At 49.5% G+C, this 26,155-nt stretch overlaps 1 protein-coding gene and 1 long non-coding RNA gene across 2 annotated transcripts in view; one reads left to right on the forward strand and one right to left on the reverse strand.

Moving 5' to 3' along the window:
• Nucleotides 1–454: 454 nt before the first annotated feature.
• LOC103663727 lies at nucleotides 455–19,833 on the forward strand. Its single transcript, XR_568859.2, has 3 exons — nucleotides 455–543; nucleotides 16,603–16,722; nucleotides 19,780–19,833. It is a non-coding gene; the product is annotated as an uncharacterized LOC103663727 (long non-coding RNA).
• SLC14A2 (solute carrier family 14 member 2) overlaps nucleotides 9,380–26,155 on the reverse strand; it is a 57,793-nt gene continuing 41,017 nt past the window's right edge. Inside the window, exons 10-19 of the mRNA XM_040632561.1 lie at nucleotides 23,472–23,594; nucleotides 21,273–21,355; nucleotides 20,385–20,544; nucleotides 19,267–19,456; nucleotides 18,777–18,905; nucleotides 17,710–17,902; nucleotides 15,018–15,165; nucleotides 14,225–14,359; nucleotides 13,076–13,125; nucleotides 9,380–10,109 (exon numbers count right to left, since the gene is read on the reverse strand). Of these exons, the coding sequence (XP_040488495.1) occupies nucleotides 9,909–10,109; nucleotides 13,076–13,125; nucleotides 14,225–14,359; nucleotides 15,018–15,165; nucleotides 17,710–17,902; nucleotides 18,777–18,905; nucleotides 19,267–19,456; nucleotides 20,385–20,544; nucleotides 21,273–21,355; nucleotides 23,472–23,594 (1,412 nt within the window). The 3' untranslated portion in view covers nucleotides 9,380–9,908. The remainder of the gene's footprint in view (nucleotides 10,110–13,075; nucleotides 13,126–14,224; nucleotides 14,360–15,017; nucleotides 15,166–17,709; nucleotides 17,903–18,776; nucleotides 18,906–19,266; nucleotides 19,457–20,384; nucleotides 20,545–21,272; nucleotides 21,356–23,471; nucleotides 23,595–26,155) is intronic.

The raw sequence follows: 26,155 nt of genomic DNA on the forward strand, positions 1-26,155 counted from the left end.
ATATATATATATATATATATATAATTTTCCCATTCAAACTTTCTGGTTTCCTAGCAGTGCAAATCACTGCCTGGGGTAGAATAATAGTAGCCTGGAGCTGATGAAGGAGCATCACCTCTATGATCTCCTTTAATTGTTAAAAGCACAATGAAAGGTTCATATTTTTCCATGTTGGGGTGAGAATCTTGGGCTCAGAGACGTTAGACAAACTCCCCAGGGCTCACAAGTAATAAATACTTTTTGCTTTTTAGCAACTCCACTCCCTCATGAGGCCCAACATCCTTCTGAGAATCAGTGAGGTGGGGGGACAGGCCTGAGATCGGGAAACCAGAGCCTGCCATGGAGGGGAGATCGGCTTGACTTTGGAGATGCTCTAGCGCCCTCTGGTGACAACCTGGAAGTATCACAGGCCAAGGAGCACATCCGGAGCTTGAGTTCTGTGATTCCGCTCTCGGGTCGTGTCAGCATGTTGAAGGGCATGGAGGTGGGCAGTGAAGATGCCCACGAGAAAGGAAGGGACAGGAAGAGCCATCTTGGTCCTAGGTACGTGCCAGACTCTGCCCCCATCTCTGCACACACAGCTTGGCTCTGTCCTTCAATCCAAGGACGAGCAGCGGTTCTCAAGCTTTGGTGGGCACGGGCATCACCCCAGAGATGGCAGGGCAGCTTCTGGGCTTCCACGCCAGGGTTTCTGACGACTAGGTCTGAAAGGGCCCCAGTGATCTGCATTTTTAAACCCCATCCAGGTGAGTCTGATGAGGGTGGTTCATGGACCACACGTTCAAAAAACACCGCTGTTTAATATTAATATAAGTATTAGATGTAGATTAACATTAATCTACATCACGGGGCTGGGATTGGACCCGGCTCTGCGGACACCAGCCCTCGCCCTTAACACTCAGACGCGGTTTCCCTCTCTCCATGGAAGCTCTCCCGGCACCTTCCTTCCTTCAGATAACAGTCCCAGGAGCCCCAACTGAATCAAGCTGCAAGGAAATCCCGTGCGCAGCCATGTGCTTGAGCCCAAGCCCGTGCTGTGGTCACAGCATCAGGAGACGAGGTCCCTGGCCTCAGAATTTGCCGCCTCCTTTTGGAAGTAAGACCCAGCCAGGTGAAGCTAGCAACACCAGAGAGCATAAAATTAAGTGTTAAGCTGTACAGTCAATGTCACATTTTACGTTAAAATTAGGATTTGCCTAAAGAACATGGAGGTTACTCGGAGATCGATGGCCGATTCGTGATGGCTCCATCTATTCNNNNTGAGGTCCTGGGGCCAAGGCCAAGGAGCCAAGGGCAAGGAGCCAAGGTAGGGGAGCCTCCGCATACTTGCTGTCTTCAAGGGCATCCGCCCGCGGCCCTTCTACACCTTCCGCTGCGGGGGCGTCCATCCTTGGCTGTATCCCTTGCGGAGCTTTGAAAACTGCTCCTGCCTGTCCCCCCCCCCCCAAGATTCTGAGGATGCTGGTCTGGCTACCAGGATTTTTAAATGCCCTGCTATCTGACTGGCTCCCCTCCCACCCCCATGACACGCGTTGCCACATCTGCTCAGGCCACACTAGAGGTGACACTCCCTCTCCAACGTTCTGGTGGGTCCTCCTGACTCACACTGACTCCTCAAGAAGCGAGTGCTGGGGAAAGGAGGGGGCACTACCTCCTGTCCCATCCTGGTCCCACCCAGCAGTTCACAGAGGGGAGGAGCCTCGTGCCGCCACTGAAACCCGCCTGCTGTTGGTCCTCTTCCTGTTATGGGACCGCCTGGCCTCCCGGCACCTGCCCTCCCACATTTCTCTGTGTTCTGCTTTTCTCAGTCTTCTTGATCTCTTACCTCGACATCTACCTGGCCGGTGGAGCGCCTTTTCTATTTTACCACCTGCCCACCTGTCTGTCCACCTGCAGCAGCACCTGCTGCTGTCCCTGCCTTCCCACCTCTTCCGCTTTCCATCCCCACGGAGGGGGAGGGGGGCAGCCCTTGACCCCGATCTGTGCCTGCTCACACCGCGTACCTGTAGCTTCTCACAGCGCCTCCCCGTGTCCAGCGCTGCCTGTGCAGCGGGGCCAGGGAGACCCCTGCCTGAGAGCAGCAGCGTGAGCGCAGGTGCTGCTGATGACCCAGCTGCTTTAGTGTCTTCCTTTCTAGGGCCCAGGCTCCGTGCCCAGCAGGTTTCCGGGGCCAATGCAAAACCTTGCTTGTCTGCTCAGCCTCCTGGGCCAGATGTTTCCTGTTTAGTGGTTTCATTTTTTGTAATGCAGTCTCCTTTGGGGTGCAGGGCTGGTACCCAACAACACTGAGAAAGAGGCAAACATCACTTCTGAGGATTCTCTCTGCCTCCTGTGCATACCCCTCTCGCCTCCAGGCACCCTGTGCTTCTCGCAGCGCCCACATCAGCCCTGCTGCCCCTTATCAAAGCCCACTGGGGACTGAGGCAGGGGCTCAACATAGTTGTTTTCGACCCCAGCTGCACAGTGGGATCACACCGGGATCTTTAAAACTACCTGTCCCCAGGCCCCTGCTGACCTATGTGATCTGGAATCAGGTGATTCTAATCCAGCCCGGGCAATGATCTCAGAGTCTGCACCTTGACCCAGCAGCATCCGTGTGACCTGAGAGTTTGCTAGAAGTTCAGATTCTTGGTGCCACCCAAATCTACTAAATCAAAATCTTTGGGTGTGAGGGCCAGGGATCTGTGTTTTAATAAGCACTGCCAGTGATTATTAATATGCACAGGAGTTTGCAAACCAGGGCATTACAACCGGCAGAGCAAGGGGAAGGGATGACTGGAGGCGGCACCCTATTTCTGAGTTTATACCAGTGGTTTTCAAAGCATGGTCCCTGGTCCCCGTCACGCCGGACCTTGTTAGAAATGCAAATTCTCAGGCCCTGCCTCAGACCTACTGAATCAGAATCTGGGGGTTGGGCCCACCGCTCTGTTTACCAAGTGCCATAGGTGATTATGATGTGTGCGTGTGTGTGTGTGTGTGTGTGTGTGTGTGTTCAAGTTTGAGGGCTACTGGTCTACCACCCACCTGCCTCACCTAAGAACATTACATGACCTGGGTCCAAACCATGGAGGCTCTATAAGGAAAGGATGGTGGCAAAGGACATTTGAGAGGCTTCAGTTATTACCCATCAAATGATGACATGCTTAGGGTTGGATGGTGGGTCTGTTCTGAAGAGTTCCTTTCCTACAGACTATTCGGGGAGTATATGTTCGGAAGTTTCGGAGGCAAGACTCAGGCAGCTGGTCTGCCTGAGGTTCTGTGTGTCCATTCTGTGCAGATGGTTATACGCAGGAAACATCACAAGATCCAGCCAGTCTGAGCGAATGGGTTCTGTTGAGGAGACTGAGTGGGGATAGGAGGTGTTTCCATTCCTCAATCAATTATTTCCCCAGGGCTTCTAGGTGCCCATCCATGGCTAGTTCTCAGAAGAGACACAAAAAACAAAAATGACTGTGTGTGTATGTAGACGTGCTTATATATGTGGGTACATATGTATGTGTGATTCGTATGAATGCATAAGTGTGTGTGTATGTAGGTGGACTCATCTCTGTGTGAGCACAGGTGTACGTACTCCCGTGATAGCATGCGTGTATGTATTATGTATCTATGTTGAATGCATGTGTGTATGTGTGTGCGTGTGCATAAGTATGCGTGTGTTATATGTGTGGGTTTGTATATTACAACCACTGTCCTTGTAGGACTTAGAATCTGACTGGAGGAAAGACCCACGTAATTGAAGCAGAGAACCACAGAGTCATACACTCCATGGTAGTGACCTTAAGGGATTAAGGAAACAGGAGCCTCTGGGGAGTTCATTTTGAGGAAGTTTTCCTAAACACGTGAGGTAGGAGAGGAAGGAAGGAGGACAGTCCACATGATGAAATGAAGGGATGCCTTGGTGCACCCCCACTTGGGTCACATCTGAGCTATGTCCAGTGTCCAGCCAGTCCTTTCCTTAGCACCTTAAAGCTAAGAACAGGTTCTGATCTGGCCCCTCTGTCCCGAACACCCACATTTTAAAGAAAACCTACGAGATGATGTTCAGGCTTTCTGGGGCCTTTCTGGTCACTGGGACTGCCTGGGAACCGGGGGTAAGAGTGTGAGACCCTCCCTCCCCCCAGTGCCACACACAGATGGTTCCTGGCGTGGACCCGTTACATTTCAGAGCTCTTCCTTGGCGCTACGTCAACACTGCCTGAGGCAGGCATCATCCTCGTTTTGTAGATGATACGCTGCAGGTGAGAGATTAACCCCCAGCCAGTAAGGAACAGAGAACGGCTGCGCTCAGAACCGGGTCTGTCTGACCTCAGAGCTGGGACCTTTCCACACTGAACGTGGTGGACTCACCAATTAGGTGATGATGGTGGGAGGTTATGTGAATTTATTGTCTCTGAGCTCCCCACTCTTCTAGGACCCAGCTGATAGTCTCGACTCCACCGCTTTCATTCTCTACAACAACAAAATTTCTCTTTCTTTCCACATTTTATCTGAGATTCTAAAACATTCAAAGAGCGGAAATACATAACAAGTTCATTACTGTTGTTACTCTCGGGATTACAATGTTCATCTAATTTGGAGGCAAAGCACAGAATTATTTTAATATGTAAAAATTATATTTAATGTATAAAGTACATATTTTAAATGTTATAGTGTGGCCAGAATGCTTCCAAATGTTGGTGCAGGCAGCATGGAGCCCTAGGGGGCTTTGCAGATTGACCCTGCCCCAACTCTGGGGCCGCTGGGACACTGTCAGCCAGTTAAGACTTTTTTCCTGGCAGAGCTGAGTTACCCATGTGGCTTAGTCTCTGTCTGTGATCTTCATTGGCCCAGGAATGTATGAAAGTGCGCGTGTCTTTTCATTTTTATACTCCGCTGCCTTTTCTCTTTTTTGTTTGTATGAGTAATTGCAAACCGTGTATTATTATTTGATGTGCATGCATTTTAATTAATGTAAATGATACTGGTCATAAGTGTCATGTTCTGAGTTTTCGCCCAGCACTAGGTTGTTAAGATCTATCCACGCTGCTCTGTGGTCCTGGGCATCCCCCTGCTGAGGGGGCTGCATGGCACACCCCACTCCACTTTGCCTCTGCCTTCTCTGGCTTCCCGCCACGGTGAATGCTGGGACAAACGGCCTTACTGGAGACCCACCGTGGAAGCAGGGCATACTTTCCCTGAGCACTGGACACACTTGGGAGGGGAATGTCTAGGTCACGGAGGGTGTGTGTACTTAACGTGACTGAATACTGAAGACCTGCTCTCCAAGTGGCTTCCCCAGCCAACTTCCCACCAGCATTTTGTGACTATCCCAAGCTTGCTTTATGGTGTGATACATGATCTATGGTATTGTTGTTGTTGTTTTTTAAAGATTTTATTTATTTATTTGACGGAGAGAGAGACAGCCAGCGAGAGGGAACAGAAACAGGGGGATTGGGAGAGGAAGAAGCAGGCTCCCAGTGGAGGAGCCCGATGCGGGGCTCGATCCCAGGACTCCAGGATCACGCCCTGAGCAGAAGGCAGACGCTTAACAACTGAGCCACCCAGGCGCCCCAATGTTGTTGATTTTCTAAGTGTGCCTGAGAAAAATGTGTGTTTCCTGCTTGGTTTTTTAGGAGGGGGGATGTTGAGTGGGAGGGTTTAGAATCCTGTGTGTAAATAATAGCTCATGCTCATTAATTCTATTGTTTGTATCTCTGATATCTCTGTTCACTTTTTGTTCTCTTGATGTATCAGTTTCTGAGGTTTTGGCAAAAGCTACAATTATTGATTTGTTTATTTCTCTCTGAAGTTCAGCCAACTGTTACTTGATGAATTCGAGGCCGATCGTTTACGTAGTATATGTGTTTGTGATAATTATGTACCCTTGTCCTACGTTCCTTTTACACCATTCTTTGTTCTTTTTAAAAAATTTATTTAAACTAAACAAAAACAAAAACAGTTCACTCATTTCTCCCACCCTCCACCTCTCACCTCTGGCAACCATCAATTTGTTCTCTGTCTCTATGAACTTGCTTTAAAAAAAAATCATTTATTTATTTTTGGATTCCACATATAAATGAGAACATATGGTATTTGTCTTTCTCTGTCTGACTTATTTCACTTAGCATAATGCCCTTGAAGTCCATCCATGTCACAAATGACCCTGTTGTATATCTGTTCCACATCTTTATTCATTCATCTATCATTAGACACTTAGGTTGTTTCTATGTCTCAGTTCTGTAAATAATGCTGAAATGAACATGGGGTGCAGATATCTTTTTGAGTTAGTGTTTTTGTATTCTTTGGATAAATACCCAGAAGTGGGATTGCTGGGTCGTAAGGTAGTTCTATTTTTCATTTTCTGAGGAGCCTCCATACTGTTTTCCACAGCGGCTGCACCAGTTTGCACTCCCACCAACAGAGCATGAGGGCTCCCTTTTCCCCAAGTCCTTGCCAACACTTGTTGGTTCTTGGCTTTGATATTAGCCATTCTGACAGGTGAAATGACACCTCATTGTGATTTTGATTTGCATTTTCCTGATGATTAGTGATGTCGATCACTCTTTGCTTTTTAACTTCTTTGCCTTAAATTTTTTTCTTCTTTTTAAATTAAAAAAAAATTAAGGATTTTATTTATTTTGAGAGAGAGAGAGAGAGAGAGAGAGCATGAGCAGAGGAAGAGGGAGTAGGAGACTCCTAGCTGAGGGGGGAGCTCCATGCGGGACTCGATCCCAGGACCCTGGGATCATGACCTGAGCCGAAGGCAGACGCTTCACTGACTGAGCCACCCAGGCGCCCATTAAATTTCACTTTTCAAGGCCCTACACTTTCTTTTGGTCCATATTTATTTATTTATTTGTTTATTTATTTATCTTATTGCATTTTTAAAATTTAAACATTTATGTCTTTTTGTTTTAAATGCTTTTCTTGTGAACGGCAAATTGTGTAGGCTTTTTTCAAAAATGCAACCTGAGAGTCTCTGTCTTCCAGTGCAAATTTAATAGTTAACACTTTTTTCAGTCAATTACTATTATATCATGAGCAGTCTCTACCTTCTGTTTATTTTTTTGTACTTACTATCTTTTTTGGGGGAGACTTTCCCCCCCTCCTTTGCTGCTTTCCATTGGAAAGATGGAATTTTCTTCTAGTTTCAAAACTATAATTCTAATTTTGTTCTCATGATGGTTGCTCTTATCACACTTTTATTCCTCTTTGTGGACTTTTTAAACTTATCAGTACTCTAACAGGCTCTCCTGACTCTTTTGTCCTCCCCTCACTTTCCAGTCATGTAATAATCCACTTTAGATTGTTATGGGTACTTTCCTTCTATTTTTCCCCCTTTGGTCCTAATGAACAACTAACATTACCATGGCGTTCAATCTCCCTGCACTCCTTGGGTCCCTTGCAACATTTCCTGGATTTGTTCTATTTGGATGCTTCCAGCTGGTGTGTTTTCAGTGTTGGACTTGGTGGGTAAATCTTCTGAGCTTGTTTTTCATGCCTGAGAGCATGTTTTCTGTCCTCAGAGATGCCTCCTGTGTGTGGAATGGCATCTACACGGTGTTGCTGGATTGAGTACTTCGGCCTAGTTTCTGAGCCTCCGGTCTTAAAACAAATGGTTCTCTTTTTCCTGCCAAACTGACCTGGTGGTGGTGTGCTGGTAAGCCAGCTGTCTGGGGTGGAAAAACCCAGATTTGAAGTTTGTTGATTTCTGTGGTGGCAATACTACCCCCACAGCTGATTTCAAGCCGTAGGTGTGATGGGAGAGATGTACTCACTTGTACAACCAACTCTTGGGAACTGGTGGGAGCTGGCTCCCTCTCTCCTCTGTTGGCGCCTAATTGAGGTGTTGATATAAACTTTTGAAATCCTGAGGCCTTCGTACATTTTCATAGGTTGAGTTCTTTTATCCCATCTATTCCCACCTTGCTTGATATCCTGGGCCAACTCAATTTGCTTTATAGATGAGGATATTGAAATCCTTAGAACAGCTGAAGGGATTTGTTAGTGGTCACTAAGCAGAATGGTATGCATGTGGAGGGTTTCCTGCTCTCCATAAACCCAGATTATAACACTTTGGTGGAAAATGCACGAAAAGTGCTATTTTAATGGTTCGATGTCATCACTTAAGGGTTCTGGGGCAGCTGAGTGAGCTGTGAGCAGAAACAGCCATCTGGGGAAATTCCTGGATGCCTGATCTTCAGAGAGCCACAACTCCATGGTCATTAAAATATAGCCTGAGACCTTCTTGGCCTCAAGGTGTGATCACAAACTCGGAGGTAGCCTCTGGAGTGTGACTCATTCCCCTTTCCCATGTGGGGGATTTGCTTCCAGCAGGAAGTGTTCCATCTTCCTGGAGAAGTCATAATGGCTAGATATGATCTGGTAGAGAAATAGGCAGCCCAGTGCTCCTGGGCTGGCAGAAGATGGCTGGCATCTCAGGGCAGACAGAGGAAAGAAAACATATAGACACCAGCTTTTTCCAAATGATGGATTTTGGTCTAATGTAATTCTTTCCTGAAAGCTGCATTTACAGAGGGTGTGTCTCCTGCCCTTTGCCTTTTTCAGCCATCTTACATCCTCACCCCATCATGCTAAATTGGGAGTGTGAGATGGGGAAGGGTGTCCCACTGAGGCACTGGAGGTGGTTTATCCCTGTCCTGTGGAGGAGGGGAGGGAGGGCTGAGCCAAATGGCTTCCCACAAAGGGGTCCTGCGGGTTAGGAGTTCAACGCTGTAACCAGAGTAACTAAATAACAAGAGTTACTGGCCATTCAAGAGGGGCTGGGTTTGTAATTTTGGGATGCAGGACTAAAAAGCAAGGTATGTTGTTAATAGCCCGTGCTTCTACTCAAACAAAAAACAATGACTGTGGTCCCTTCTGTATGATTTGCTTTGTAAGCAAACCAGACCCTCTTCTGATGATTTGTAACCTATCCTCACGTCTTGTCAGACACTTGCTTGACCACAAAGAACCCCACAAATGGGCAATGTGTGAACAGGGTACGTGAGCCCCATTTTAAGAAAACCGTGATACCATATTGTGAACTTAACCATTTAATAAGAGAATGCTTATGAATACTACAAAAGAAAATACATTTGTTTAAAACATGATTTGAATGTTGAAAAAGATCAGTTTTCATCTTATGACAGTTCCAGAAATATTTCTATTATGTAAAGAAAGGCATATTGGCATTTTCAGTGAATTTAGTTTCCTAACACCAAGTCTGGAGAATATCTTCTCATGACTAAAGAACAAATCTCAGAACATTAACATTTTCTTGCCTCTTCTCCAAGTAAGCCCTCCGTCTATTACTTACCCAAAGTAATTACTTGATGGTCATGCTGATTTTGTCAGGTTATGGGAGAGAGAGAAGAATCAACACTTCTGAGGTGAGAGGGACTGTAGAGTCCTTCCCTGTCATGAAACTAAGAAGTCAAGGCTGAGAGCAGGGATGTGCTCACTCAAGATGGCAGGAGCTCACTAGAGGCCGGGCTGGGGCAACACCATCCCATCACCTTCCAGGCTGATGCATGTTTCCTGGAACTGTGCATGGTTCCATGAAATGCCTAAGCTGGAGGCCCATGCTTTCAAACTCTTTCTCCTTCTTGATGAGTTCTCTTCAGGGATGTGACTTATTTTGCAGAAGAGGGCAAATCCCCTCAAAGGGAGCTCTTCTGGAGCGAGCCATGGGTATGAAGTTTAAACTAACTGTACCTTTGGTAAGTATTGTACCTTTTAGAACAGAGAGGTCCCTAAATGGTGACTACACACGTATGTCCCTACGCAGGGGAATAACTAGGGTGTAGACTTGCTTGAGGGGAAAATCATAGAACAGATGGAAAGGGAGTTTGCATGGCCTTCAGTATGGGGACCTGGACAACATGCTGAAGGCTAAATGTACAGTGACATGTTTTGGAAAAGGCAACCTAGGAGACATCATAGGCCTGGTACTTTGTTATGGTTGATGCTCTTCTGTTTTTCTCCTGGGATAGGTAGTAGATGCGGTTGGCCTCTGGGTAGGTGACTTTGCTGAGCGGAAGCTTGTAGATGGCGGGGTTGTTGGTTGTCAGGAGCAGGAAGGTGAGTGCCGAGAGGCAGAAGGGCCAGGTACATGGTGGTAGTCCAAACTGAGCAAGGGACGGGGGGACACACAAGAGAAGCCCTGGTTATATCACATGCTTGTGCCTGTTTCATCAGCCTTTACCACCTCCCTACAGCCCTGGGTAGAGGACAGGATGCTTTGTGGGCAGTGATAGGAATAATACTTAATTCTTGACCAATGTAAATAAATCATGCCAGTGCTCTCTGCATGCATTGTAACAGGTGGACACACATTCTTCGAGATGCAGCCATTGGGACCCTATTTCAATATGGCTTTATGTAGAAATCCTATTTAGTCTTAGGCTGTCTGGCCAGGCTATAACTCCAACTCTAGAAACTATGACCATTGCCTGCCTTCTCCCATAGCACCTGTTGAAGGAGCAACTTTGGCAACCATTTTGTAGTTCATGTTCTTTCTCTCTTTGGTCACAGCTGATTGGACTAGAGCAAGATGCTTGACTCAAATGCAACTTCCGCAGGCAGACGGCCTGGGAATTGAATCCCTCTTTTCAGAATTTGAACGAAGAGAGACTGAGCTCTTGGTCTGAAAGGACTGGAGAGCCAATCAGTGCTGGGTGGCCACTGGGGGACTGTGTGCACCGCAGAGACACAGGGAGATAGAACAGACACTTGGAGAGAGGCAGAGACATGATGTCCTAGTCCCAGGGGCTGGAGGTGGAAGGCAGCGACTTCTCTTCTCAAGGGCTTTCCCATTCCCAGTTCCCCTTCTCATGGTGTTGACCTGTTTTTATTCCTTAAGATGCCCTGAGCCTTTTTGATACGCCTTCCCACTCTTCCTTGAGATCACTTGAGTAGAGAGCTTGTTGACAAGAAGCCTGCAGATTCAACTATGACACAGACCAAATCATGTCCCCCCCACCCTCAACCTCATTTTTTATAAGCAGTAAAGACCTCAGGTAATACCATGTGCCCATAATGTGTGTGTTCAAAGATGGTGCTGCCAGATGGGACTTGGGGAAAAACAATGGCAGCCAGAATTGCGGCCATAAGAATACTCAAGTGCAATCAGTTCTACCCAATGAGTGTCCCCAAAGCCCTGTTCACTCTATACAGTATATTTTGTGAAGCACCCCCTGGAGCCCCACACTGGGAAAGGATATAGGTCTAGAGTCCCACAGACCCAGATCCCCATCTCAGCTCCAACCACCTCGTTAAAGGCATTTCTATCATCTGAGACCTATTTCCTCAAGAGTTAAGTAGGGATAACAGTGTCTACTCAGAGACTTGGTGCCTCGTGCATACTAAGGACGCCATAAGTAGCCCTCAGCCCGTGGTCATGACCATCGAGTAGAGGGTGGCACTCTGGAAGACACAGGCCGTGCCTGCGCCTGCCAGTGAGAAAGCAGAAGAATGCAGCTCCTAAGTGCTCTCGTCTGCGGAGGGCTTGAAGGGGCTCATAAACGTCACTGGACATTTTTATATCCTGTTCCTCCAGGAGACTGGAAATTCCTTCAGAATGAGTAAATAGCCTGCACTGTTTTGTATCTCCGAGAGTGAGCAGCACAGTGCCTTAAACATCATAGGCACATAGAAAGTAACCTTGATTCCAAAAAAAAAAAAAAAAAAAGCCTAAATTGAGTGATATAACCTCCAACTTCTCTGCACACAGAAGAAAGGGCCAGCCATCCTGTCAATGCCTGGTGTCGGCAACAAAAGCCTCCCGTTTGGCATCCCTTCCAGGACCTTGCCCAAGGAAGGCTCAGGACACCCAGGCACTGGCTGGACACTCAGGCATAAGGATGCGTACACGCGGGATGGGAAAGCCTGGAGCGCACAGGAGCCACGGAGCCCCTACTCCATGCTCTCGTTGCCCGTCCGTGTTTCTGTTGGCTGACTCTTCAGCCCCAGCGCCTGTATTCCCCATGGTGGTGGCTTGCTCCCTTCGAGTTTCCTTCGTTCAGCATTTCTTGAGCACCTGTTATGTGCGGGGTACTGCAATAGGTACTAGACATAAAGATTCGGATATGACCCGGCCTGGGCTCTGAAGGGGCCCACAGGCCGAAGGCAGAAGAGGAAGAGTGTGCACGAGGCTCGTTACACCACGGTATGCCAAGTGCGGTAGCAGAGGCATACACAAAATTCACGGGGGCCCAGAGGAGGATTTAGGGGGACATAGGATGGTATCAGGGAAGGCCAATTCTCTTGTTCAGAAAATTCCTTCCTAGGCTAAGCTCAACCCGCCCAATTTCACTAAGGGTGAAGAAGGGATTTAGACAGGCGTGGGTAAAATGCCCACCTTCGTCCCCTTTCAGGACTACTGGGACTTTTCCTGTTTGCTTTTATAAAATGTGTCCTTGAACCTTTATCCAAAAGGGGGAGGCACTGACTGCGGGCTGAGCCCTGAGCACTCTGCGCCAGGCCGTGGGCCCTAAACCCTGTACGTGGGAGCTGGGGCTGGCCATGTGGCTCCTCCTGACTCCAGCACCACCTCACAGCATGGCTCAGACGAAGGGGGGGGTTCTTGGACTGCTGCACGAGCTCATAGCCAGCAACTCTGGCTTCTCGCAGGCAGGGCTGGGGCTTGGTTTCCTGCCTTTCCGGAAGCCTTCCTTCATGACCCCCTCAACTCTAGTTGCCAAGGGATGAATAAAGATGTACACTGGCCCACAAGCTAGTTGGGCAGTTGATCTAAAAACACACACAAAAATTAAATAATAAAGATTTAAAACTAGATCTAGAGGATAAGGTGACAGGAAGAATTCGATTTACAAGATAACGCTTGTCAAATTGTCCTTCTGTGAGAAGCTCCATTGGCCCAATGATATGGGATCTGACTGGACCAACAGTTGACGTTTAAACTTTTGAGAGCCAGCTCCTTCTGTCTGGCAGGTGCCGGGGCACGCAGTGTGATTTGAGTCGAGAGGGATGAATTGGGGACGGGTTCCTAGAGGAGAGGTTCGCACTGGCTTTGGGGAGCCGAAAGAACAGCAGGAAGGGTGTTGTGGCACGTTCTTAGGCCACGCTGACTCACCACAGACAGCACGTTAGCCAGGGCGGCGCCCAGGTAGGCCGCAAAGAGTGCTGCAAAGAGAACCGAGAAACAGTCCGGTGACTCGCGGTGCCTCAAGCTCAGCCCACACGTTAGCTCCCCAGACACTGATGCCAGAAATGCTCTCTCTCCAATTAAAATAAAACTTGAGTTATGCTTCTATTACTTGACAGCTTTGAAATGTGTTAAATTCCAGGCAAATGCTGGCACAGCTTAGACGGTAGATGAACTTTGTTAAAAAGGGCCAGGATGGAGCGGTTATGGTTCTCTTGGGTCCCACCACCTTGCATTCTAGCAAAAGAACATTTAGCAGCATAAACCATACATGAAAATTTTACTATACGGCCAAGGCAAGTGGATCCCAGAACTGCCTGCTAGAATATTTCATCACAAGTTATTAACAGAATATGGGTTTCCAGGGAGGAGCGGCATCCTGCAAGCTTGAGGACCACATAGACCCACGGCCTCATCTTCCAGGCTCTGCCTGCAGAGGGCACGGCCAGGCCGGGCCACTGGGAAGAGCCAAGTGCCGCTAAGAGGTGAAGAGACTCTGTGAAAATGAGCCAGTGGACTTGGGCTTTGCTTCTGAAGTATCTCAACTGAAAGCATCCCAATTGTCCCTAGGATACGAACAACAGCAAATTCTTATCAGAGACTCACTGAGTACGCACATCCTTCAGCGTTCCTACAGCCTAAGTGTTATTTGAAGGTCCTACGATCAGCGTTTGGGTGCTTAAGGTTAACCGCTGTAACTGAGGTACATCGCCCAATTCTACGTATAAAGGTGAATTTGTGGATGAGTTGCTCTGTCGGTCAGCTTCAATCACCAGCCAGGAAAGCAGCAATCACAGAGACGGCCCTCGAGCAACAACCAAACGACTACCATCTAAAAATTCTGTCTTCATGTGGCCGAGCACTTTGTGTTCCAGGAAAATAATTTTTACTGTGTGAATCATTAAGCAACCATTCAAAAACAGTTCTAGATAAAAACCCTTTTACGAAGCAAACAATCCTCCCATCTATCTTTGGAGGATTTGCAGAATTTTCAGTGTGGTTTTCCCCGCAGGGACACAGTCATGGGGGTGCAAGGGGAGCATGCAAGGTGCAAAGGAACGTGGTGGTGGTCCCTACCGCAGGCGATGGCCAGGACATGCGTCTGCCAGGTCAGGACGTAGAACATGCCCCCTATGGCGATGCAGGCCAGCGTGCTGTTGAAGCCACACAGGCCGAAGTAGATGGAGTCCAAGGGCGTCGCTATAGTGAGGGCTACGAGAGAAGACAGGCATTGTTGTTGAGTTTGGGTGGGGGGTCTCATGGAGCTCACCTGCTGGCCCTGAAAACTACCACAGTGCTCAAAGCCCAGGCCAGCCATTCTCTTAGGCATTTGTAAAAAAGAACTTCTGATCTTATTCAGTGAAAAATTAGCTAAAGGAAAGAAATGGCCATAGAGCCACCTGAGTGCTAGTGGTGAAGCTGTTATGGATAGAAGAGAACTTTAGGAGTAAGGACTCTGCAGCCTTTCTTAGCAATCCAGAGAAGTTCCTTCCCTTGCCAAGAAAGGGGACTTTTCCTTCTTCATTGATATCTTAATGTTCTCTACTGGAGTATCATCCCTCGAGATAAGACGTGAAACACAAACATGCCCGGAATTGATTAACCTCATCCAAACTTGAAATTTAGACTAAGGTGTAAATGGCTAACACCAAAGCCTTTCTGGAGGGCAGCTTTTTCTCAGAGAAGCATGGGGGCACTGGCACCCAAAGTGGGGAAATAGGGTACAATGGAAGGACCGAGGGCTGGCAGGAATCAGCAGGGGTCGGGGGGCCACGGGTATTGAAGACATGGGTCAACCATTTTCTTTGGAGCTGATTCCAGATACTAACATCTTCTGGCCCATTAGTAGGGGAGAAGTGATGAGACTAACCTGCTAACATCCCCACGGTGGAGCCGATCGCAGCGTGCAAGCAAATGAGAGGGGACGAGATGAACAGAGCTATGAGGAAAATGCCTCCGGTCCAGGGGTTGTCGCAGCCGTAGACCTGGCTGATACCTACAGGGATGGCTCTCAGAAGCTGTGGGGGCAAAGGGTCATGTGCGGTTATAGAGGGAGACTGGAGACAACTGGAACCTTGGCTAGAAAAGATTTGTGCTAAAGCCTCTACCCTAACATTTTGCAGCAGGTTTCCAGGATATTTGTATCCAAATAGAAGAATTCTAAAAGGAACACACGCTGTTCTGTTTTAGTCTTGCGTTCTTAGAACAATGGGAGTTTAGGATGTTAAATTTCCTTTATTTAGAAACATGAGTGTAAGGCACTGAACCCCCAGTGAAGAGAAACTAGAAACTTTAAAAAGGAGGGTATTACCCATCACAAAAGTAAGAGATGTCAGATCAAGGTTGGGGTTTAAAAACTCTCTTATAACGTTTAAAAAAAAAACCCTAAAATTATGACTAGAAGGCTGACTATGCTATGAAAAAACGGTCCTTTGTGTTTCTACGAATAAGGTGTCTGGGCTGTGGTCACATTAGTCAGATCGGAGTGGCGGCTGGACTCACAGGAGAGTCCCTGAGGAGGCAGTTATCATGGTCTCTGCTCTTCTGGTTGCTAAGCCAATGAAATGGTGACTGATACATGAGCACCCGGCTTGTGTCAGGCCTCCACGGAGCTCAGGGGAGCGGGGCCTGTCTGCCAATGTGAAGGGCTTGTTGAGGCAGGGTCCACTGCCTGTGCACGCTTGCGCACGTGCTCTGGAGTTCGAGAAAAGCATCCTGGGCATGCAGCCTTCCCCAGCAACTGGGGTTGGGTTCCGTGGTTTGGAAGGTTGGCCAAAGGCTCTTGAGTTAGGAAAGTGCATAAGGGAGGGGGCCTCTGGGCCACGCAGGGTACACTGGGGATCGTCTCGCCCCTTGGGCAGGGAGCTGAGAAGAAGCAGAGTTCTGGGCCAGGGTATCTATATATTACGAGGAGGTGGCTCTTCTCTTAGCCCATTGCCTTCTGAGAAGACTCTGTCCCTGGAGGTGTGCGGAGACAGGAAGACACCACAGGAGCCTGTGGGGTGGCCTAGCGGGCTAACCCTCCAGACTCAACCTCCCGTGACCCCAGGAACAGGAAACAGGGTGGGGACTCTGGCATCACCATGTGGGCGAGGGCGGGCAGTGGGGAGAGTTCGATACAGAGGCAGCAGTGCTGGGCAGTGTAGTCCCAGTTGGTGATACCATCCAGGGGGACCTCTGGGGGCCAGAGAGCAGAGGAACTCATGGGGCTTCAACATTGTTGGGAGTTCAAACCCTCCTTCTGACATTTACTTGTCTCCCCAACACTCAAGGCTCTCATGAGTGGTCAAAAAGACAAAACGTATTAGTCATTATCATAATCCACTGAACTGGCTAGAGAGTTACTTCTTAAAAGGCAACCACTAAAAACTGTATTTTTCTTTCCTGGAACTTTGGGGTTCTAAAGTATTTGTATGGGATTCCCTAAGTGTTTTTCGTTTCTACAAAATTCCTAGGTATCTTTTCCATTGAAAACGTGGCATGGAGGATGCAGAGTATCTTCTACTTGCCTTTTCTAACACCATCTCCCCATAGCCAAGCAGTTAGAGCACTGTGTCTGCGACACTTCTTGACGGGTAAGTACCACGAAAGGGAAGCCTAACAAGTGAATTGCCAACTTTTCTCACCTCTGGTTCACGGAGGTCCACACACACACACACACACACACACACACATACACCCTCAAATCAACAAGGATGAGGCCAACACAAATATTTCTCTTCCTAAATAATGTTTCTTAGTGCAAATGCAGGCCTTTCTCCCATGCTGTTGCATACTATGAACTGCTAAAAGAAACGAGGCATTGTTATTTCTGAAAGTTCTTTCAACAAGCCCGAGTGGCTTTGTGGTTAGATGACGACTTGCCAACAGTTCCAGAGTGAGCCCCAGACCATGGGGGGTAGTCTAGTGTAACGGAAAGCAGGAAAACCTCAGCGAAAACGTGTCTTATTAATTATCTTGGCAGACTTCCAGAGGCCAGCGTTATAGACAAAATACTTGCAAAAAATGTTAAAAGCTCCGATATCTAGACATTTCTTAATGGAGGAACACCTGTGCTTGACGGTGTGACCACGCCTCAGAGAGCGAACGCAAGCCACTCTGGAGTTTGCAACAGACTTCTTTTCCCACAGGTGCTCGTGTGAGGGGTATGCCTTTAATGATTCAGCGAGGCTAATGGAAGAAAATACACAGTGTAAGCTGGAGGAAAATTGGAGGAAAGCATGAGGAAGGCTTTTTCCAAAAGGAAAAAGGAAAGAACCCAGGTGCAGCAGTAGGAGGTCAGAGTGCTAACCTTGACTCTGCTCTTCACTGATTAGCTGTGTGACCTCAGGCCTCAGTTTCTCCCTCTGCGCTAGGACAGCGTGGGACCAGAAATGGTCCTGTGAGCTCTCACGGAGAGCAAGGAAAAGGGTGGTGGCTAAAGAGAGACTGTGTGCCGCCTGCCTCCCGCGGTGTGGCCAGCAGTCACTCCCCGTGGAAGCTGCAGGCGTGCAGAGCCAGTAAAGGCCATGCTAACGTCGCGCGTGGACAGACGCAGCCCTTCTGCCTCCCCCGACACCTACCAAGGGCACTTGGACCTCGGACCACGTGATGTTGGGCACGGAGGCCGCAGGCTGCAGCAGCGTCGTGGGGAAGAAGAGGTTGTAGTGGCCGGTGGCCGCCAGGTACAGCGTCACGGCGATGTTGAAGGGCAGCGTGAAGACCGGGAGGTCCCACTTGCTGAGGAGGGTGCCCAGGGCACTGGAGAGGATGGGGCTGTGGCAGAAGCACAAGAGACTGTTGATGAAGCTCCGGCCCTGCCAGGCCGAGCAGGAGGCCTTTCCCCAGGAAGAGCCGCCTGCGGGCTACGTTCTCTAAGCCTGACTGGCCCTGAGCACAGCTTCCCCCGGCCTCCTCCCTGGGCCTGGTGCGCTGAGAGGGGGGACGCCCAGGCTCAGCTTCAGAAAGAGGGCGTTCTGGGGCTTTCTGGGGCAAGACCTAAGGCAAGGAGTCACAGAAGCTCCTTTTAGAAGTCACATGGCTCCATGCTCAGGCATGAGGAGCGTGGGGGAGTGACAGGGAGCGGAGTCATCGTCATTCCTTCCTTCCTTCCAAGAATGTTTGTTGAGCAGCTGAGAGCACCGAGCCTCCTGGCCAGAGTGCCCTGTGCCTGATTTCTGGAGGTGAAGGGGAGCTGAGCCCCGAGCCTCTGAGGGCTCTGCCCAGTGGCTGGTCTTTCAGCCTACACTAGGAGGTTGTCCAGGCTGGTCAGGGCATCCCGAGGATGGGGGAAAGCTGGGTGGGGGGCAGCAGGAGGAATGAGGAGGTTTCTAGAAACTGACAGGATGCTGTGGTACGGCTCTTCACCAATGGGCCTCAGTTCCTTTCTCTGTGCTCTGGTTGAGTAGGACCAGGAACCCTTTCAGATCTTACGAAAAGAAGAGTGAAGGATGGCAGGTAATGAGAGAGTGCCCACACATCACCTAGCATGGTGCTGTCACTGTATGACATTAATAATTATCTCCGGTGGATGCTTCTGATGTGCCAGTGAAGTCCATGCCTCCTTAAAGAGGGGTTTAGACAGACAGGGAGCTGGGATGAAAAGGCTGGCAGCCCTTGACCACTCCCGCAGCCTCAGGAGCAAACTTACCATGACATGGACATCATGACGACGGGGAGCAGAAGCCACCAGTAATAGCTGCCTTTGTCAGAGAACACGGCCATCAGCAACCCCACCAGCACCCCGTTGTAGCCGTGGAGCCCCGCCATGATGGCAGACCTGGGGGAAGGGAGGAGGGCTGGTGGAGGGAGGGGTCTCCCCAGGGCCTCAGGAGGGGCACTGCCTTCTTGACTTCCCTTCTGACCCAGATTTTTCTCAGCCGGGGCCTGACGGCACACACCTTCCAGCAGTTGGCCCCACTGGGAATGGGAAGGGAAGACATCAGCCCTAACGGTGCCCTGGCCGATGTGGAGCTGTTACCAAATAATGAGGGAGTGGCTGTTGTTAGTCACTAGCGTCCTTAGTCTGAGGAGTTTCTGAGCTCGGAGGCCTGCAGTGACAGGATGGGAAGGGGGCATGCGGTCCCTGCAGGAAGGGACCTCTGGCCTCGTGCTTGGGCCCTGGGTCTCCTGGAGCTTACCTGTCCTGGCTGAGGATGAGGGCTGTCAAAGTGGACACAACAGTGCCCAAGCAGCCCGAGATGGCCCACCAGGGGTTCTGGACGAAGAGGCCGAGCACAATGAGGATGCCGCTGAGGGGGTTGTTCACAAACATCACCTGCGACGTGCCCCGGAGGACCCAGTCGAGGAACTGGAACACTGGGGATTTGTCTGAAACGGAACCAGGGCAGGGAGTCAATGTTCAGGGGTGCGCAGGACGCGGGTGGCCGGGTGGAGGGTGTGGGAAGCTCCGCGTTCAAAGTGGCTTCTCAGGGCGCCACGCCCTACCGTCACCTGCCACAGAGTGGGGTAAACCAAGAACCCAAGAGGGCATTTGACTGCCCAGAAAACTTTTCAGACCCATTTCCAGCTGGTTGTGGTCTTTATGCTGTTTTTCAAGCAGTGGGGATAAGGTACCCTGAGCTATCCCTCCCCCCCGTGAGAGTGGCATGAATTTGCAAGAAGACAATTCCAAAAAGAAAATTCTTTTGCAGGGGCGCCTGGGTGGCGCAGTCGTTAAGCGTCTGCCTTCGGCTCAGGGCATGATCCCGGAGTTATGGAATCGAGCCCCACAACAGACTCCTCCGCTATGAGCCTGCTTCTTCCTCTCCCACTCCCCCTGCTTGTGTTCCCTCTCTCGCTGGCTGTCTCTATCTCTGTCAAATAAAAAAAAAAAAAAGAAAGAAAATTCTCTTGCAGCACAGAGGGTGTCAAACCCATGGCCTGGGCTCTGGAAGGATTGTTAGAGAGAACTTACTGGAATAGTAGACATAGTTCTCCCAAGAGTCATCCATAGGAGGGGGCATTTTTTTTTTTTTTTTTTTAAGAATGCCGGCTCTAGAATCCCAGGCTTAATGCCTGATGGGATATGTGTGAGAGCACGGCTGCTAGGTTCAGAAATGAGGGCTTGCACACCGACACATACTGTATTCACATCCCAAGAGTCTGCACGTCACTGCAAAACTCTCATCCCTTCTGAAAGACCATAGAAATGGCTCTCAGTCTAACCTACCAAGAACTGCGGCACGGTGCCTGCTGGGGACGGTTGGAAGGGACACTCCAGGGGCAGGGTCAAGGGCTTCGCTTGCAGGACCTTTACCTTTAAGCCCCTCGCCGCACTCCTTCATCTCCCCTGTGATGTAACTGAGGGCTCTGCTGACCCTCTTCCCACTGGCAGCCATGTGACTCTGAATCCAGGAAGCCTTGGAAGTGCTGGCTTCCTCCTTCATCTCAGCGCTGTCCTCCATGGTGTCCAGATCCTGTCCAGGGGCAAGAGAAGGTGCTCCCACATCCTGCGCTTCTCACGCTAAGAAGCCGCGTGTGGGCTTGTTCGGGGACCAAGCTAACGCTTTCATTTGGTCTTTAGTGGAACTGCTGTGTAATCATCTCTGTGTTTCTGTAGACAGGAACACCTTTTGTCTCGTCTGACATGTTACCTTATTTAATGTGGGCAACTACCTTGCAGCACACCAAGACACTGCATTTATCCTCATCCTGGGGATGAGGCCTTGGGCCTGGATGGAGGGCTCTTATCAGCAAAGGTCAAGGTCAAACTGTAGAATTGGCATTTAACCACAGATCTTTAGACTCTTTTTAAAAAACCATGGCTACCCTTATACCACACTCTTTTCAGAAGAAATTATACCCCCCCAGCATGTCTCATCTTCAAAATTTAACTGTCCATAAAATTAAACACATAAAGATTCTGTGTGTGAAAATTGGTACCAGCTTGTTTCCTAAATGCTTGAATGCCAGATTTAGAGGAAGACAGATGATAACTAATTCAAATAAAAGGAATATGAAATTTTATAAAGTAGACTATGAAAAATAGGCATTTTTTAAATCCCAGGTCATTATGTCTCTGGATATATGAATTTGAGAAAAGTTTGCCTAAATCAGAGGACATCTTTCCTGGACCTCTGCTCCCTCATCCGCCACAGGGTCTGTGGCTCAGGACCCTGCCTGATTCGGGCCACTCGTGACTCACCAGCAGCTCAACCGCGGGCTTCTGGTACTGATAGGGGAAAGGGTCTTTGGTTTGTCTCTCCTGGTGTTCGCCTTTTCCAAACACTGGAGTTGAAGGAAAGCACAGAATCAATTAGGACATCTCTACCCTGGCACGTTAGCAGCAAATTTCTTGCAGTTGAGTTGATGTATTCAGTATTTCCTATTCCACTCAAGGATACCCAAAACTGCAGATGGAAGACACCTCTTAATTTTATTGGCCAAGAACCCATTTGGACTCTCACTTTGGGTAAAAAATATACATTTGCATGTAAACAGGACATTTTACGGGAATTTAGGGAGAACTGACCTTTAGTTAAGATCCTCTGATTTAGCTCATCCCCTCTATCTTTTAGATGAAGAAACAGTGCCTTGGCCATGATCCCCAAATCTAGGGTTATTTCTCTGCACAAATTTGTAAGTGTACAAAGGAAGGAAAACTTGGACGTTATTTCTCCTAAAGTATGAAGCTGCCTGAGCCATGTAAGGTCTGGGTTTGAGTTTGACTATGCCTCCAACTGGATGACCTCAGGCTGTTCTGGTCTCTTTTTTTGGGTATATACCTGGGAATTTCAGGTATTTTAGCAGCAATTGCTGGTTGGATTAAGACAAGTGATGTCCACGTCATTCCTTGAAACAGATTTTGGCATGTCCTTATAATTCTAGAAAACTCTTGTAAAGTTGCTGTAAACATATTTTTCTTATTACCAGATAATTTATTTTTAAAGATGACCAATTTTAGTAGGGTTTTTTGCATCCTAAAAGACCTTTGGAAGTTTCGGTCTTGGTGCTTTGGTTCCCTCTTGTGGTCAAGTGTGAGGATGGCAGGCTGGTCTCTGAACACCTGGTATTTTCAGACTGAATTGACCACTCCCACTGCATTTATGAGTTTTCGGGGTTCCTAAGCACTAGAAGGATGCATCAGTGGCACTGTGGTCTCATTTTTGAAGGGACAGGGGCTGCAAATACCAGTGTGGTTGGGAAGTTACACTATGCAGGACAAATTAATTTTGGAAGCATTGAGTAGGAGCAAAGAAGATTCCTCTAGATGTTGAGGCCAGTGTGTGTGGCGCCTTGATGGACCCACTGCTTGTGTGTGAAGCTGCCCCGTGTCTGCTGTTGAGCAATTCCCACTGATCCACATCCCAGGCTCCTTTGCACTCCCTGCTAGGGCCTCCCTACCCTCAGCCCCCAACCACTAGAATAGAGGATGTTTGGAAGGGGATTGTTAACTTTTTGAGGAAAGTCACACTTTCTTCTTGCCATGCCAGTGGCTTCTGTCAAATACAAAGCCCTGGGCTAGAGGGTCCCTGAGATGTCTCAAAGCCCTCTCCACCTTGTACGATGTTTTCCCACACCCCCCAGGCCCATTTCTCTAGGTTGGCCGCTTTTGGTGAGAAATGATGAGGCTTAGATGAACTTGAGTAAGAACGTCATGAACACATCTTCTGGGAAGCATGGGATGTTGTAAAAAGGACACTAACTGGTCCTCCCCCACCTTGTCCCTTGCCAGCTGTGTGACTCTGGGAGAGTCGGTTCCCCACCCTGGGATATAAAGGGCAGAATTAGATCACCCCTCTGCCCTAGCTCTTCACGTGGCTGCTTTTGCATCTGATTGGGGAGGAAGGAGGACTCCTCTTGCTTCCCTCCTCTTGCCCGACTCCTTCCTGGCTTCCCCACTTGCTCATTTTTGGCTGACCCTCTTGCCCTGTGGGAGCCCCCCTCCCCTCCTCGGCTCTCCACCTGTTTCCTTGGCCTTGACATCTTGACCACCACTGTAGGTGAGAAATTTCACCTCTAGTCTTGTAAGTAGACTGGTGGTTTGTGGCTTGGCAAAAATTAGAATCTCATGGGGAGCTTTGGAAGATCTTTATGCCCGCCCAGGCTGTTCCCCAGATGAATTAGATTAGTGTCTCTAGGGATGGGATGCAGCTGATTCCAATATGCAGCTAAATTAGAGACCACCCGTGTTGGCTGCCTGTCCCAGCTCCAGCATCCCCCTGCCCCCCCGCCCCCCCCCCCCAGGAGGGTCTAGACACCCATGGTCAGAGGTTGGGTGTGATAAGAATGAGCCTGGCCCATGTGGCTCTCCCTACTGCCCTATGAAGTAGGTAATGCCATTGTCCCCATTCTAGAGATGAGTAAATTGAGGACCCGAGAGTGAAGGGGAGGCAGCACCCACCTTTGCTCCTCCTCCGAATGGATGACCACTCGATGTGGAACACGCTCCTGGGCTTGGGGGGCACAGCCTCCGAGCCCTCATCGGCCTTGGGGCTTGCTGTGGCTGGCTGCTCCCTACCGCCACCTAGCCAGGGGCAAAGCAAGACAGGTCAGTGTCTGCCCAGGTCCATACCCGGTGAGAGCCAAGCAGGCAGTGTAGGGAAAAGTCATGTGCAGAAGCTGGAAAGGCAGGAGCGGTGGCTCTGAAGCTGCAGATAGGAATCGTGTCTGTGTCTGTGTCGAGCCTCTAGCTTCTCCATTCTCCCGTTGAAACTTCCACTTCCTTTCCAGGAAGAAACCATGTCACAGACACGTATACATGTCAAGAGACAGATGAGCCAGTCTGCCCTATTTCTCCAGCAGGGAACTCCTCGAAGACCTACTCAACTGGGCCTTGGCCAGCGTGGATGGTGGACCCTCGCTGGTCATCGTTCTGTGCGTCAGCCGTGCCTGTCCTCCCTCTGGGGCAGGGAGCGTGTGTGTTGGGGGGGTCCTGATGCTGGCTGCACATTAGAACCACCGGGGTGTGTGAAAAGATGCCTGAACCCTACCCCGGACCAAATAAAAACTTTTATGTTTTTAAATGCCCATCATATTTAAAAGATGGCTCCGACACGCAGCTTGGGCTGCAAACCACTGACCTAGGTTCTCCCTACGTAAGATGTGGTCCCGGGGCCGGGAGCATGTTATAAATGCAGTCTCAGGTTCCACCCAGACCAACAGGAGCAGAATCTGTATTTCAACCAGATTCCCCAGGATACGTTGAAGTTTGAGAAGCACCCGTCTATGGGAGGTAAGGGTCCTGGGGCTGTGATCAGCTACAATAAACCCTTTGCTGGACTTTATTATTTCAGATTTCCGCACGTGGGGTGAGTGCAGCACACTCATCATTTGGGACGGGGTTTCTCCAGGCAGGGCCCGAGAATTACAGCGCCCTGTCACCATGGTGGCTGGCTGCAGTGCACGCTCCCGTGTCCACCCCATGTCGATCACCTGGTGTACGTGGTGGTCCCCGAGGCGTGCAGTTTTAACACTTGCTGCTTGGGGTTCTGGTGCATTCCAGAGTTGGAGGATCTAGTGGCTACCTGGGGCAGTGGTTTGGAATAACCCCTGGGCATTGCTATGTGCATGAGCTGGAAGACTGAGGCTCGGCATGGTTTCTGAAGCTTACTATATCCTGTCCGTGGGGCGGCACCAGCCGTCACTCCCTAGGCTGGAGGAGCCCCCGATCCCACGCTTCGGGGACACCAGCCTGCCCTCGGACACCCCTGCAGACAGGTTTTGCACCGTGGAGTGAGGACAGAGGGGGTAGCACGCATCATCCGATGCAGCGGGGCCCAAGTGCTCATCTCCCAGGCTGGGAGGGCGCCTCTGCCGGCCCGTTGCTTCTCGCTTCTCGCATGCTGCGTGTCAGCTACCCCAGCCACCCCCCGGGCACAGCAATATTCTGACCTTAGCCTACTAGACTGAGAGCTGCACGGAGCTACCGGATCACAGTCCCCCCCCCCACCCCCCCGTGTCCGGAAAAATCACTCGCCTCAGTCACATAGCTCACGAATCTGTGCTCCCAGCTCTCCCGACCCCTGATGGGAGGCTCCGGAAATGGCGGTAGAAGGCCTGGCTCACCTTTCATGCCCTGGCTCTTCCCTGTTAGCACCCCAGATTCTGCTACCTGCTCTGGGCCCAGAAAAGTGGGGGCAGGGCCCGTATTACTGTGCGTTCCTAGGGTTGAAGCAAAAGCAAAAAGTATTTTTCTTTCCCTTGAAGGCTTTGTTTTTTGGGTCTTTCTTTGGGGAGGTGGCGCCAAATAGGGTCTGAAGAACCTATGGATATGACGGACTCTCCCATGGGTATGACTGAAGTGGGGGCCTGCGGGCCGCCTAGAGGGCAGCGGCCCCACCTGACGTGCTGGCCAAGAGGTGAGAATGAAAAGTGGGAACAGATGCCACCAACAACACTGGAGATAAAGTCACAAATTGCCCAAGGCTGTGAAAGTACTTAGAGCTAAGATGATAGCCGTTTATTGCTACCTTTGGGACAGATTCTCAGGACTTTCCTAATGGCTAAAGGCGATTTCAAGAATATCATGAACACATCTGTCAAATTTCTAGAAATAAATGTTCCATCGATGTGGTAGGGAAAAAAGAAAGCAGCATAACTCTGGCCAGGAACCAGAGTCACTCATCTCTGCATGCTGTTTTCACTGATGTTTCTGCACTGCAGGCCTGGCTCTCAGAAAGAAATACACAGACCCCAGCGCGCGGCCCTTGCAAACTCGATCTATAGAACGATGGTGGATATTTTGGAGGGATACCCTCCATTTCTTCCTCATATAGTTATGAAGATGAGACAATGCTTGCAAAAGGCTCTGGAAAATAATTTTGCAGCGCTCATGTCAGATCCCTTTCCAGTGAGGACATCATCCTCGAATGGCACATGGCCCTCTGCTCCAGGCAGGAGGGCTCCCTGTCCCCGTGCACACCTGACATTTTACACCTGCCCACACTGACTCTTACCTTGCCAAGTGTCAATTATGTGTTCTTGCCTGTCACCTTCCCAGGATGGTGAGGCAACTTGGCAGCCTGGGTAATACCCGCTTATTTTGGCTTCCCCAGCACCTGGCAGAAGCCTGGTATTCTGTAGGCA

The sequence above is a fragment of the Ursus maritimus genome, unplaced genomic scaffold (genome assembly GCF_017311325.1).
Source record: "Ursus maritimus isolate PB19 unplaced genomic scaffold, ASM1731132v1 scaffold_18, whole genome shotgun sequence".
NCBI classification, from domain to species: Eukaryota; Metazoa; Chordata; class Mammalia; order Carnivora; family Ursidae; genus Ursus; species Ursus maritimus.